Consider the following 13,513-nt stretch of genomic DNA (forward strand, 5'->3'; position numbering starts at 1 on the left):
AAACAACTCTTAAATTGATCAAAAAGCTTATAGCGTTTTCAGTTTTTCTTTACCTTACATTATAGTAAACTGACAATCGTAGACTGATTGAAGACTAATGGCTCATTGATTGATAATAAAAATCCATTGCAGTCTTGAAAAAAAAAAGTCAGATTACATAGATTACTTTAGCAACATAACCCTTCCTGTAATGTTCATTAGCCATTTGTGGAGAAACCAAACAATGTTATCTATAATTACAAGATTTCCAAGGGCAACACCTGGAACACAAGGGGAACGAACATTGTTTGACTGTTTAACATCTTTATTCATCTCAGCCAAAAAAAAAAAAAAGTGTACAAAAATTAAATATGAATCACTTGAAAGAAATCCCCTCAGAGCAGCACCAGCTTCTCATTCAGAGCAATCTGTGCTTGGGTCAGGTTAGACAGGTAGGTCACCATCAGCAGGTCCTGCAACAACAAAACAGAGCATTAACATTTTGTTATTACAGTCTTATTCATAGTGATGTAACAAGAGTAAAACGTCTTGACAGCATTACAAGGAAACTGAAGCCAAGGACCACACAGTCAGTAAATGTGTCAAGTAAGATGCCTTAAATCTAATGAGGACAAACCACCACCACTACCAGCAGCAGCAGCAGCAGTAGTTTTTTAGCAGATGAAAAGAACTTACATTGATGTTGGAATTGAGCATGTTCTCGAAGTCCTCAGCTGAGATGGTGGGAACCTTGTTGACCAGGTCCATCAGGAAACGGCCCACACTGTTATCTGCTGTCACCTTGCCAGACTGAGACAGATTGAACAGCATTATAGCCACTGTCAGTGTTAAACGTAACTACTATACAAATGGTCTCCACAGAGACGACTGATTAATAATAAATTAAAGAGCAGGAATATTACCAGGAAAACAAATAGCAGTGGGGTATAATTGGGTATATTTGGGGACTGTTTGCTTTAATGCTCACCAGCACATCCTCAATGTATGCAAGCATGGTGGTTAGCATGTCTTGTATCCTGGCGGCAGATCCAGCCACCTGGGACAGATCGGAGGTCAGCCCCTTGGCACGACTGGGAGCTAAACGTGTCCTCTGTAGAAGATCCACTGCAACACAGAGATGGACCATTAGACTACAGTATTACTGAGAGCGAACAAACAGCAAAAACATAGGCTGGTTAAAATATTATTAGCATAACTTACTTTTCTCTTGACATGCACACTAAACATTTCAGAAATGACTCTGTGATTTAAATATTTCACCCATGACAAGGCCCAATTTCAAGATCACAGATATGTAGTCAGGAAGTATTTGTTTCCAAACAGTGATCCTCATTTATTCATTTGTATTCTTACCACCTATCCTCTCAGTGTCATAGTAGATATACTTGACAGACAGTGGGGTGAACATCACACCAACTGTCTTTCCTGGGACTCCCATCTGTGCACTGTGTGGGAGAAAAACACAAATACATTCAAACACACCCACTCTCAGTGTGCAGTGGATCACACAAACAAAGAGTCACTGACAGCAAGATCAGCCAACCTGACGTAAGCGCGGATGTTCATCTTGCCACTCTGCAGTGCTGTGTCCGCAGTCAGGTGAATGGGGTTGGAGGCCTCACGGCTGTAGTACTCATGAATGAGCACAGAGTGTTCTGTGATGTCAAAGCCTGTGGCATACCTGTGAGGAAAGATGTCACTGCTGTGAGAAAGGTGTTGTCATTTCACATTTCCATCGTTGAAATTCCAAACCTGATCTACTGACGCACCAGCCGATGATGACCTCAGTGGGTGAAACCCTCTTGTGGAGCTCGTACATGTTCTTGGCGAACTCCATGTCCACAGCCACCTGTAGACAAAGAGGATAAATTTTACACATGGCCACTTCTTTGAAAATAAAAAAAAAAACTCTTTTACAGTATGCAATAAGAGGCAGTCATCTAGGTTTAAAAATGCTGGTAATAAGCTCAACAATGTTCAGGACAACTGGTGCTGTTTTACATGCAGAGGGCAGTCACAATAAATGTTACTATAATTTAGGATTTTTTCTGTATGAAGTTAACTAATGAATACAAACCATTCATGGGATTATTTTCAAAAGCATGGTCACATTTATAGTGACTATAACTTTATATTGTATTGACCTTCTGTGAGGCAAGCTCCTGCCATCCATTAACATGCTGACGTCTTGCATTGTAACGTTTGTCTATATGTAACGTTTATCTGCTGCATGCACCATGTGGAGAATATTACCATGGACAGAAATAATAAAAATGGGTCCAAGTTTTTGTAAACGTGTAATTTAGAAGATACTATTAATATTGTTCAATTTCTTATCTCCCTCTTGGGACCCATTTAGTATTAGTGAGTGACGCCCAACAGAATATCAACGTTAATTCATCAACACAAAACACGTTAATATCATACTGAGAATAAGTTATTTCAACAACGCACCTCATCCTCAGACTCATTGTGGGGGACAGAGAAGCAGTTGGTCACCTCGATAGAGTGCTTGTCAATGGTACCTGAGACGGACAAATGTAGATTAGCATTATTATTATTATTTAGCCGCCTTCCCGTTGTTAGCTAGCTAGCTACCCAACAGACTAAAATCATGACGAACCATCGGCACGGAGTAACATAAACGTTAATAACAACGTTCAGCCCTGGTTGCTACATGTCTAAACTGTCAAGAAATCATGAGGCTAGATAACTTGGCTAGCTTGATTTGGGTGTTTTCGTCTACATTATCACTTTGAACGGACAGCCAGCTGTTACGAGTGATGCTGCTAGCTGTTCGGCTGGCTAACAGCAGCTAACGCTATAGTCAGCATGCGTTAGCAGACTAGCTAAAATTAGCTAGCTATCCATCACCCGTCCTAACCGAAGGCGGTCGATCCAGCGGGAGACAAACATGTCAACTTTCTGCTTACCCAACAGGGTCCCAATCACACGACTCGCCCCTTCATTTCTTCGCTCGTAAGAGTCGCAGATAGAAGCGAGAACGACGGGGTGAATTTTCACCACTGGCCCGAACACCGACATCTTGGAAAAGGAGGACTGATCACCGGCTTCAGTGAAGACGTACACTGCCTCCTAGGGGCCGGAGGGCGAACAGCGGTTATTGAGCATATCGGATAGAAGTCTAATTATAATCAAGCCACTGATGATAAAATGTGACTGGATCTGAGATCAGCAGAAGTTGTCTCATTGGTGGATAATGGCTTTATGAATAATTTTCATCACCAGAAAAGCCTGGTATAATTATTTTCGTGTAGAAGAGTCTGCAAACGTGAATAATTTGCGTTAATAGAAAAAACATATATAAAAAGAAAAAGCGTTGCATTATAGCATCAGTCACTTCGAGCAAACAGTAAATACGATAAAATTACGTTATTACATTGTAACTGCATCATAAAAGGATAAAAAGCCTTTGAATTTCCTCATCACTGAACTGTGCATATGCTGAGGCTCTGCGGAGAGGAGGGAGATGACCGTCACTTCTGTTGTGGAAATGAGGAGCGTCTGAGGCAGGCAGGGTTGATAGGGGCTGGGCTGATGACAGCATCCTCCGCCGCTCAGTGGCTCCACACCTGACTGACTCCATCAGATGCACAGATGATGGAGCTCTCCGCGCTGCCGGGTTATCCTGTTGCCACCATTTCGCATGTCCACTGCCAGACACATGTTGTTCAAATGCCGTGATCATTTCCCCATGAATCGCTTTTCGCCGGTGTCTTTATTTTCTCATGCCTGACTATTCGGCGGACGGGGTGTTCGCTTTTTATTCATTGTGAATCCTGAGTGGTCGGATCGAGGTGGTCTTTGTTTTCCTGGAAACAGGCGAACAGGAGTGGACTGATGCTGCGTCGCTGGTAAACACCAGAAATGGGTGTCATCGAACCAAGGCTGCCAATCCCGGTTCGCTCTTGGACCAGATTTTCGTTTTTCTTATGATACAACATCTGCCCAATCCAGGTCTTACACATCTACAAGTTGCTACACTGAGCAGGTAAGATTCTGTTAATCCTCAGCTGCCTGACATTAATCCACGATCTTAGCCTTTTTTGGTGTCTGTAGCCTGTTGGCTGGCTAACAGACTTCCTTTAATAGGGGCTATTTCTGATCCATCCATCACGCGTAGTGCGTCATCTTGATTGTCACCATCAGTCTCCTGTAGCTTCCGTCCGTCAGTTGTCCAAATGGACGCACATCGTCCAAGGCTACAGAGGACTAGGACTCCATTTTACTGTGCAAATATTTCAGACACACAATGTCTCACTGCCCACATACATATTTAACTCAGTTTCTTAGACTTAGGTGGGACTTATGTAAGAAATCCCAGCAGGCCTGTAGTATAAATCCACTACATTTAATGTAGCAGTAGGAGCACTTACACAACTACACACACACACACACAGATGCATGGACCACACACACCTACCCTAAGGCATTTTATGAAACATGCAAAACAGCGAAAGGGGCTCTAATGTGCATATGTCACACTGTGCTCCAGGACTGGGCTTTCTTTCAAAGATAAATCACAGATTTATTCTCCCTTCATGTCTAACAGTTGCAAAACTATGTAAGATCAACCTTAATTTTGTGATCCCTTTGCTCATGTTGGTCTCAGTTTTCTTTTAAAAGGGGTGAAATGATGACACAGGCAGAGACAGGAAGTCAAGCAACCTATAAGCTTTGTTGATGTGGAAAAGAGAAACATATTTCAAGAGAAATTAGAGGAACAAAGGAGCTGAAAAGCTCCTGATGTAGGTCCTCTTTCTTTTCAAGAAATCATTTGTCAGTGAATTACTGTGACGGCAAAACAGCTAATCAATTTCATGATTGCATTTGATCATTGTGCTCTTCTCCTCTATTCCAGGCTTCAGTCAAGCAAACAAATGGTCCAATCAATAGCCTCTGGACAGAGTCTGCCATAGGGAGGATACCAATAACACGCTAATACACTTCACACACACACACACAGACCATGGCGCTGGAGAACTCGGTCTTCCCCTCCCGCCCAGACTCCCTCTCGCTCCCTGTGGAGGAGAAGGGTGAAGGCGAAGAGGTGGAGGTGGCCACTGAGGCCACAGCCTCCACAGGAGTCTTCAACCTATCGGAGGAGCTGGGCCACGTCGTCACCACAGAGACGGCGCCGTCCCCTCCGACTTTGGCCAAGGTCAGCAGGTCGTTCCAGTCCAAGCTGGCTGAGCGGGAGGCCAATGCGAATCAGCACAGGAAGAAGATCCAGGGGACGGAGAAGGAGAGGGGACGATTCGGGTGGGGTGAGTGGCTCTGAATGTGGCTTCCTGTCCTGGATGGGCCTCCATTTCAGGGCAAAGACAGCAAACCTATTTAATGATAGAATAATTGTTTGTAAAATCTGCTGTCTAGTCACTTAATTCAAGTCTGCACAAAGCTGAATGGGTTGCAAGTACATCATTACTGGTATCTACTTAACCTCTCCAGAGATTTGGAGCTATTGACGGACTCTGGAGTCTAAAACAACACACACACACACACACTGTATATCTACCAATTTTGTGCACTTCCTCCTCCTCCCCATCTCGCATGCAATAGTTGTGAATCTCCTCTAATTTGGACTGTGCTGCAGTGCTTCACCCCTCAGTGATTTTGACAGTCTTGCACATCTTTTTTCATTAGGCCTCTCCAGTAGCTCTGCTCTTTGTTTGCTCCAGTTTCTCTTCTCTTTGCTGCGCATCTTTCTGAAAGGTAAAAAAAAAATTAACCTAAAACACTGTTAATTAAAGAACTAGGGAAATGAAAGAATTCTGTGACGAACAATTAGATTTTACAAATCAGCTTCACTAGAGTTTGACAACAGAAAATCTTTAAAAGATCTAAAACATCATTGGCAGGCATCAAGTTTTGGTGTCACTGTCTCAAAGAGCTGTAAAAGGACAAGGACTCTGTTTAAGAGATCATTCAGTTTGAATCAAAATATATAAATATGAACATGAAGCAAGAAATTTCTCATTTAGAAAACGCAGAAAGGCTGATATTTAGGGCTGAACTATTCCTTTGGATACTGATTTAGATGCACATATACAGATATCCATTGTTGCTGTCAACATAAGTGATACCAGAATAGTTTTGTGTTTTGTGCTTGTGTCATAATCTCACTTTTGGCTGTGTGCATCCACAATAAAAGGACTCTACAGAGAAAGAGAATCATCAGTTGCATTCGGGGTTGTACAGTTACTGAAGTCCACGTTGTAGCTTTTCTTTTCTGAGTGTTTGATGACGATGTCCCCACGTACTCTCTTTTCCTCACCTGTTTTGATTTCTGTTATCCGTTCTTCACCAGCCAACTTTCCTCTGAGCCACACTGCGTCTCTCTAAGTAGTTTTGTCCCCCTGGCACCTTCTTCTGTTTATCCTCCAATCTCTCTATGTGCCTTCATTCAACTCGCTTCCTCTGACTGCAGTCAGTTGTAGCTTCAAAGTGCAGCACTTTTCAGAAATTTAGAAAGGCAGCCTTGTTTGTGTTTTTCAAGTTTTCTAAGGGGTTTTGAAAGGGTTGCTTGGAACCCAGGGTTATGAAACTGAGACACCTATGAAGACTTGTCTTCAACCTTGTTTTAAGCACAGTAAAGTACCAGAACTCAGGCTGCAGGTGTTTTCCACAAGAGCAAGACCTCACATTTTCCGCCGTGCATATTTCTACATTTCTTCATATTTCTACAGAACTTCATTTCGAACTTCTATAACCACGTTTTGTTGCTTCCGCCTTTGTCCCTCCCCAGCCCGGACTCGGCGTAAGAGGCAGCGCTATGTGGAGAAAAACGGTCGATGCAATGTGCAGCACGGCAACATGCGGGAGACTTACCGCTACCTGACTGACATCTTCACCACGCTGGTGGACCTCAACTGGCGCTGCTCGCTCTTCGTCTTCGTCATGGCCTATGCTGTCACATGGCTCTTCTTCGGGGCCATCTGGTACCTCATAGCCTACTGCAGGTAAGATTCATGTACAAAGGATAGAAGTAAATTCATTTGGATCTCTTTGGTCCTGAGCCACGGAGGTTCAGCTGTGGCTTAAACATATTTAAGAGAAACATATGAGAGACGTATCGATCTTTCCATCTAAGTAATCATATTTCTCAAATTGTCAAACTGATGAAATTACCAGTGAGTGACCAGCACTGCAAGACATTTCTGCAACGACGGCTAAAAAAGCCCCATTTTACAGCCAAAAAAGCAGATGACAAAGCAGTATTAATATTACAGTGTATTTTATCATGATGTGTTACCTCTTCACTGGATGTGTCTGCTGGATCCCCACTCTAATTAGCTAACGTATTCGTCTCATAAAATTGTGACCTTTTTATATCAATTACAGGCCGCTCTAAGCGGTGCCAGAGAGCTGTCGGTGCTGCTGCACTTCCTTGGTCACCAGCACAGGTCAATAAAAGTCATAGATTATATAAAACACTTAACACCACTTTCATTAATTAGCCCTCCCTCTCTGGCTGAAGCTGTGTTAATCAGGGACATAAGCCCGTGTAGTGTGTGTTCAGGAGGAAACTCTGCAGACTCTTAGTAGCACAGGATGAAGATACTGTACGTGACGATTTATGATGGAAAAAGTAGGTTTTTGCTGCATCAAGAAAAAGTGACAGCTTGAATGTTAGGTTAATCATTGCTTCTTATTCATAATACGAATTAGGTGAAAGGAGATGGTAAATACAAAGGGAGAGATGAGTCATCTCATCATACATACTGTATATTTCTGCACCTCTGTTCTAAAAATATAAATCTTCTCGCTCTCTGTCTATTTTTCCCTCCTGACACCCACTTTGTCACCCACCCTCCCACCCTTTCTCTCACATTCTCCTCCTTTTCCTCCCAAGGGGTGATCTGGACCATCTGGAGGATGAGACGTGGACGCCGTGCGTCAACAATGTCAACGGCTTCATCTCGGCCTTCCTCTTCTCCATCGAGACAGAGACCACCATTGGCTACGGCCACCGCGTCATCACTGACCAGTGTCCAGTGGGCACTATGCTGCTACTGCTGCAAGCTATACTGGGATCAATGGTCAACGCCTTCATGGTGAGCACTGGGTAGAGATGGAGAAGTCATATACTGTTTGACCTGAGTCTGATTAGACAGAGGCTTCCCATCACTTCAGCTGAATCAAATCATAAAATGAAATATACAAGTTTTCGTCTTGAGCGTAGAGAGGGGAGTGAATGGATGAATACCATGCAGACGAAATGACACTGACTCAGTGCAGATGGTTTTCTGCTGGATGCTGGGTTTTTCGCACCGAGTAAGCGCTCTTTTGATGAGGATGAATCCACACATTGATGTCCAGGCAGAATCATGTTTATGCATGTGTGTGAGAGCTGGAAACCTGCCATATTAGCAACTGATGGAAATGTGGGCTGTTTTACTGTGCATATTAAAAAATGATTGAGTCTGAGGTTAATTCAAGTGTCACTACTGTTTTAAGCATTGAACACTGGAAATAGCAAGCTCTACTGAAAAAAAAAACCACAAACAAAGTCAGCCTGTATTCAGCACACAATGAATGTGTTCCAGCTGTACGGCTGTTTAGCTGATGTGTTAATTATGAATACTGAATAACAAGAGACGTCATTAATTTTTCAATAAATCTCTGCTTTTCCAGTTAGTGTAAATATCTCTCTGAGTTTTGAGCAGAGCCCCGGTCTCACACTGTCCCCCCTCCCTTGCCTGTCTTCCTGTCCAGGTCGGCTGTATGTTTGTGAAGATCTCACAGCCCAACAAACGAGCTGAGACGCTGGTGTTCTCCAAACACGCCGTCATCTCTCTGAGGGACGACAAGCTCTGTCTGATGTTCAGAGTCGGCGACCTGCGTAGCTCCCACATCGTAGGGGCCAACATGAGGGCCAAGCTCATCAAGTCCAAACAGACTCAGGAAGGTGAGGCTGCCAGAACACACAATTAATAATGATACTTTTGGACAGTGAACATTTATAGTGTGTCCTACTGTTATGAACCAATCAGGAGGATCTTCCTTTTAAATTCAATGTGACTGAGATCTGTCCATAAGCATGTTGATAAGGAAAAGCTCTCATCTAAATCCAGGTGAGTTCATCCCTCTGGACCAGACAGACATCAGCGTGGGCTTTGAGACGGGCGACGACCGCCTCTTCCTCGTCTCCCCGCTGGTGATCTCCCATGAGATTGATGCCCATTCACCCTTCTGGGACATGTCCCAGGCCCAGCTGGAGAAGGAGGACTTTGAGATCGTGGTCATCCTGGAGGGAATGGTGGAGGCCACCGGTGAGGAATGGGTTAAGCATAGTTGTAAAGTAATGACAACACAAACACTAAAGTCGATATTCTGTCTCTGGTCAATCATTTTCCTCTGTGCGACATCCTAACATTTGACTAGTATTATTTAAGAAGTGAGATAAAGATGACCTTTTGCTTAAGGTAATATATATATATATATATATATATATATATATATATATATATATATATATATATATATAATTAAGTCAGGTAGTTCTGTGCAAAAGATAGATAAAATAATCATAAAATGCAACATAAAAATGGCTGAGCAGGAATGCATTTCCATGTCTGCATATCAAATGAAAATGTGGGCGATGGAAAAAGCATGTACTGCTAAAACTGTGCAGTGAATGAACACACGGTTACTCACTGGATATTGTGACAAAAATAAATGCAGCTATATTGAGCTGATTGTGATTACATTTCATAATTTATGAAGGTGCAGGCTACACAAATAATACCATTAACAATATTTTATTATTTTAGGGTTTTACATTATTTATTTATTTAAAATCATAAAAAAACAATATCAATATAACAGCTAACAACACTGTATTGTATGGGAAATAATACCTTGCAATTTAATTTGGCTGTAAAGTTCTAATGGTCTCTGTGTTGTAAAATCATGTTTGGCTGCCACATCTCAAAATGAGCATTAGGAAATTACTCTTGCAGATGCATATAAATATCTGATCTTACAATAATACCATCACTGTTTTTCAGAAGGATTCCTTTAAAACTGTCCATTAGAAAATGAAATTCCTCGCCCAGGATGTCTGCAGTTTTTTGTTTGGGAGCATGTGTGTGAGCTTTACAGCCCTATGATGTTGTCATTCTGGGGGCAATATACATATACGGTATGTTTAGATATATCAGTGAATGTATTATAAAGGGAAACAAATCTGGGGAGTAACCACTGGAGCGAGTGATCTTCAGAAGGCGTGGATGTTTTTGTGGTTTTACACTGCAAGTTCTCATCACTCAGTTGTTGACTAAAGGAGCAGCCTTTTAAATCTTTGTACTGGGAGAAGATTAAAAGCTGCAGTACGTTTTAGACCATACACAACCGTACAATCCTCACATCAGCCCGTGCATGTCAGTGAACACTCATCTGCCCTTAAGCAAGGCACTGTGTGAACTCACTGTTAGTCACTGGTGATAAAACATCAGTTAACTGCCTAAAGTGTGAATTAAAATGTGTTGTGTTATTGCTGCTTATAACTCTGCCATGTCTTTGGATTCAAACAGAATTCAGTTTTCACTTTTGAAGCTGAAAAGCCCACCTGGTCTCAAGAGTTCCATTTTTTATTTTTAAGACTTCTCAAGACTTTAGGTGGTCTTGATTTACAGTATAATAAGTGGGAAAATCATTGGCACCAGATGGGAAACATACCCTCTCTGCTCATAGATCCCCTCAGAGATTACATATTTAGAAGCAGACTTTAACACCTATGTTGTGTCCATTGCTGTATGTCATGTTGTTGGCCGAACTGACTTGTGTAACTGTCTGAAAACTACACAATCCACACGGGTCTAAGAGCTGTGCTCTGTCAGGCTGTGTTTATGTCTTTTTATTTATCTCCTTCTCATACTGCCTTATGTCAAATTCATTCTGAGAGGATAATATACTCAACTGTGTATCAGAGCTATCCATGATGTGTCTCCGCGAGGTAAAGGTGGCCTCTCTGCCTACTCCAAATATTGATTCCCTTAGTCGCTGAGCTGTGGAGAGTTACAAAGAACTAGCTGACAGTCATAACTCTGCTGCACAGCATATTCATACGAAGACATACGGCCAATTAAACTGTTTGTCACCAAATGGATAAATTAATTATGTCTCCATCAGAGTTTTAGGTGTGGTGCTTTGACCACAGCTAAGCACAGACAATCAAAGCTATTTCCTCTTGTATATATACTGAGAGAGTGAATAAATGATGTTAGGCAGAATGGGTATTATGAATTCATGTACTCATCCTTGCTTGTGTGTGTGTGTGTGTGTGTGTGTGTGTGTGTGTGTGCAGGGATGACCTGCCAGGCGAGGAGCTCCTATCTAGCGGAGGAGGTGCTGTGGGGTCACAGGTTCAGCCCGATGATGTCTCTGGCAGAGGGTTTCTTTGACATTGACTACGGAGCCTTTCATCACACGTTTGAGGTAACGTCTCTCTAAGCTGGTGTGATACAGGCTCACTAAAGGCTAATTATAGGGTTATTTGTTTTTTTTGCAACCTGGGTGAGCTGTCCGATATGAAACAGCGCTCACACCATGGTAACTCAATACTGAATATGTAATTGTGGTTCAGTATTTTCTGATTATTTGTATCTTCTGAAGTCTTTCTACCTGAGAAAGCAAGGACTAGGTGTCTGTCCTTTTCTGACCTTTTTAAGGAAAACTAACTCTTAACTGGTGTTAAGATGACTATGCATTCCTTTAGCAGTGTGCCTTGTGCCTTTTAAGGTCAGTTTGCTGAATTTTCCTCACTTTCTAGACAGACAAAAACTATGTGACACTGTGTTCAGATAATAGCAGTCTAGCCAAAATAGAGTTCGGCCATAAAAATGAACATTAACACAAATGTCAGGTTTTGGCCTCAGTGCCTCAGAAGCAAAGCCGCTGGCTTCTTTTTGCCATTTTGCACTGTTGCTAAACAATTTATCAGAAGAGGTCAACATACCAGCTCTTCCACCGACACCAGAAGAAGAATGGACTCTAACTACAAGCACTGAGAGAGAAAAACTGGAACAACTCTAGCTTTGTTATCCCTATTCCTGTCTCCACCTACATGTGTAACCAGCAGCTGAATTCTCACATTCTCTTGGGGTTGCTGAGAGGCATGCTGGGAAATGTAGGAACTCTGACTAAAGTATTTATATCATGTTTATTTTAGTGGGGATAAGTACTGTACACAGCGTGGAGCGGTGTCACATACGAAAGCTTTTAGAGCCTAAACTAGTTTGCAAATACCATCCCCAGAACAATACTCAACTGGAAAACACAAACAAAACAGCACAAAATATAATACAGTAATAAAACATGTCTTGAGTTGTCTGATCCCTCTTTAAAACTGTTTAAACTCTAGTTTAAAATGATCCCATTCATGTTCCCTTTTTTCCAGTTTGAGCCGCTGAACAGAGTCGAAAAGTTGCCTCATAATTTCCCACAGATGCCACATGAATGTCTTTCACAAATTTTTTTGGCAACCTGTCCAATAACAGATATAATAAACGGACCAACCAACAGCCATCTCTCATAGGCAATGTTAATATCTTCATCAAGTAGCAATCTAAACTGAGGTTTTAATGTTTTAACCAGCTCTCATTTTTCCCGTCCCCCTAAGGTGGACACGCCCTCCTGCTCAGCACGAGAGCTCTCATTGGCTGCAGCCAGGCTCGACGCTCACCTCTACTGGTCCATCTCCAGCAGGCTGGATGAAGAGCCCACCCTGGCCAACCAGGCAGCCAAGCAGCCGGACAGCGGCTCGGCCAACAGCAAAGGAGGGGAGCCGACCTTCATTGTCGGGGAGATGACTGACATTCAGGAGCAAACGGGACTGGGCGAGCTGAACGGCAGCGTCGCCACTGACCAATCCGAATCAGAGGCCTAGAACAGAGAATGTTTACAAAGACCTTCAGTATATCACCCCCACACCACAGTTAGTGTTTACAGGTCTTTTCTTTCAAGGAAAAACGAGTAGTTTCACTAGACTGAGTTCTACAGTATATGCCATATCTTATGTTACCATGTGAAGGAGATTATTTCTTGAAACTTTTGTCTTTTAACTTTATGTTGATCTTTGTTACAAGTGTACTGTATGTGTGCTATCTCTCTTTGATCTGTTGTGTTAGCTCCAATCACCCTTGCCTATATCTACATTTAAATGACAATACTATGCTTCAGGTGGTGTCAACAATAGTATATCCTGTGGACAAAGGCAGAATGTTAAACAGTCTTTTGTCTTGCTGGGCAAAAAGATGTGGACAAGGTGGTTTTATTTGCAGAGATAAATGTATGGATCGTTCACATTTAAAATAGGTTCAGTGCATAGATGCTTTATTTTCACCTGCGCATGAATATCACTAGATGATATTGAGGTATAGACTGAAATTATAGAAACCTCAACTTTCTTTAGATGTAAAGGTTGCTCTAAGATTTACTGTACAACAATCAGGTGTTAACAGGGTGGGAAAGTAACACCAGCCCAAAT

General features: G+C 42.3%; 2 protein-coding genes across 2 annotated transcripts; one reads left to right on the forward strand and one right to left on the reverse strand.

Annotated features, from left to right (window-relative positions):
* Positions 1–286: 286 nt before the first annotated feature.
* eif3f (eukaryotic translation initiation factor 3, subunit F) lies at positions 287–3,064 on the reverse strand. The gene is made up of 8 exons (XM_041055030.1): positions 2,934–3,064; positions 2,455–2,525; positions 1,770–1,849; positions 1,544–1,681; positions 1,354–1,445; positions 968–1,104; positions 676–789; positions 287–452 (listed from the first exon to the last, which is right to left on the reverse strand). Exons 1-8 carry the CDS (start codon positions 3,043–3,045, stop codon positions 375–377), a joined length of 822 nt encoding a protein of 273 aa, XP_040910964.1. The 5' UTR covers positions 3,046–3,064; the 3' UTR covers positions 287–374.
* Positions 3,065–4,990: 1,926 nt separating this feature from the next.
* Positions 4,991–12,913, forward strand: kcnj9 (potassium inwardly rectifying channel subfamily J member 9). The gene is made up of 7 exons (XM_041055029.1): positions 4,991–5,288; positions 6,770–6,983; positions 7,877–8,078; positions 8,740–8,932; positions 9,099–9,296; positions 11,333–11,463; positions 12,647–12,913. The coding sequence occupies exons 1-7, from the start codon at positions 4,991–4,993 to the stop codon at positions 12,911–12,913; spliced, it is 1,503 nt and encodes a 500-aa protein (XP_040910963.1).
* Positions 12,914–13,513: the final 600 nt, after the last annotated feature.

This window comes from Toxotes jaculatrix, chromosome 14, assembly GCF_017976425.1.
Source record: "Toxotes jaculatrix isolate fToxJac2 chromosome 14, fToxJac2.pri, whole genome shotgun sequence".
In the NCBI taxonomy this organism is placed as follows: domain Eukaryota; kingdom Metazoa; phylum Chordata; class Actinopteri; family Toxotidae; genus Toxotes; species Toxotes jaculatrix.

Bases quoted from the DNA above. Each gene is read 5' to 3' on its own strand.
- eif3f (XM_041055030.1), bottom strand. From the start codon at position 3,045: ATGTCGGTGTTCGGGCCAGTGGTGAAAATTCACCCCGTCGTTCTCGCT. The intron at 1,682-1,769 runs GTGCGTCAGTAG...CTTTCCTCACAG, and splicing joins ACTGAGGTCATCATCGGCTG to GTATGCCACAGGCTTTGACA. The intron at 1,105-1,353 runs GTAAGAATACAA...TCTGTGTTGCAG, and splicing joins TGACACTGAGAGGATAGGTG to TGGATCTTCTACAGAGGACA.
- kcnj9 (XM_041055029.1), top strand. From the start codon at position 4,991: ATGGCGCTGGAGAACTCGGTCTTCCCCTCCCGCCCAGACTCCCTCTCG. The intron at 5,289-6,769 runs GTGAGTGGCTCT...GTCCCTCCCCAG, and splicing joins GAGGGGACGATTCGGGTGGG to CCCGGACTCGGCGTAAGAGG. The intron at 8,933-9,098 runs GTGAGGCTGCCA...ATCTAAATCCAG, and splicing joins GTCCAAACAGACTCAGGAAG to GTGAGTTCATCCCTCTGGAC.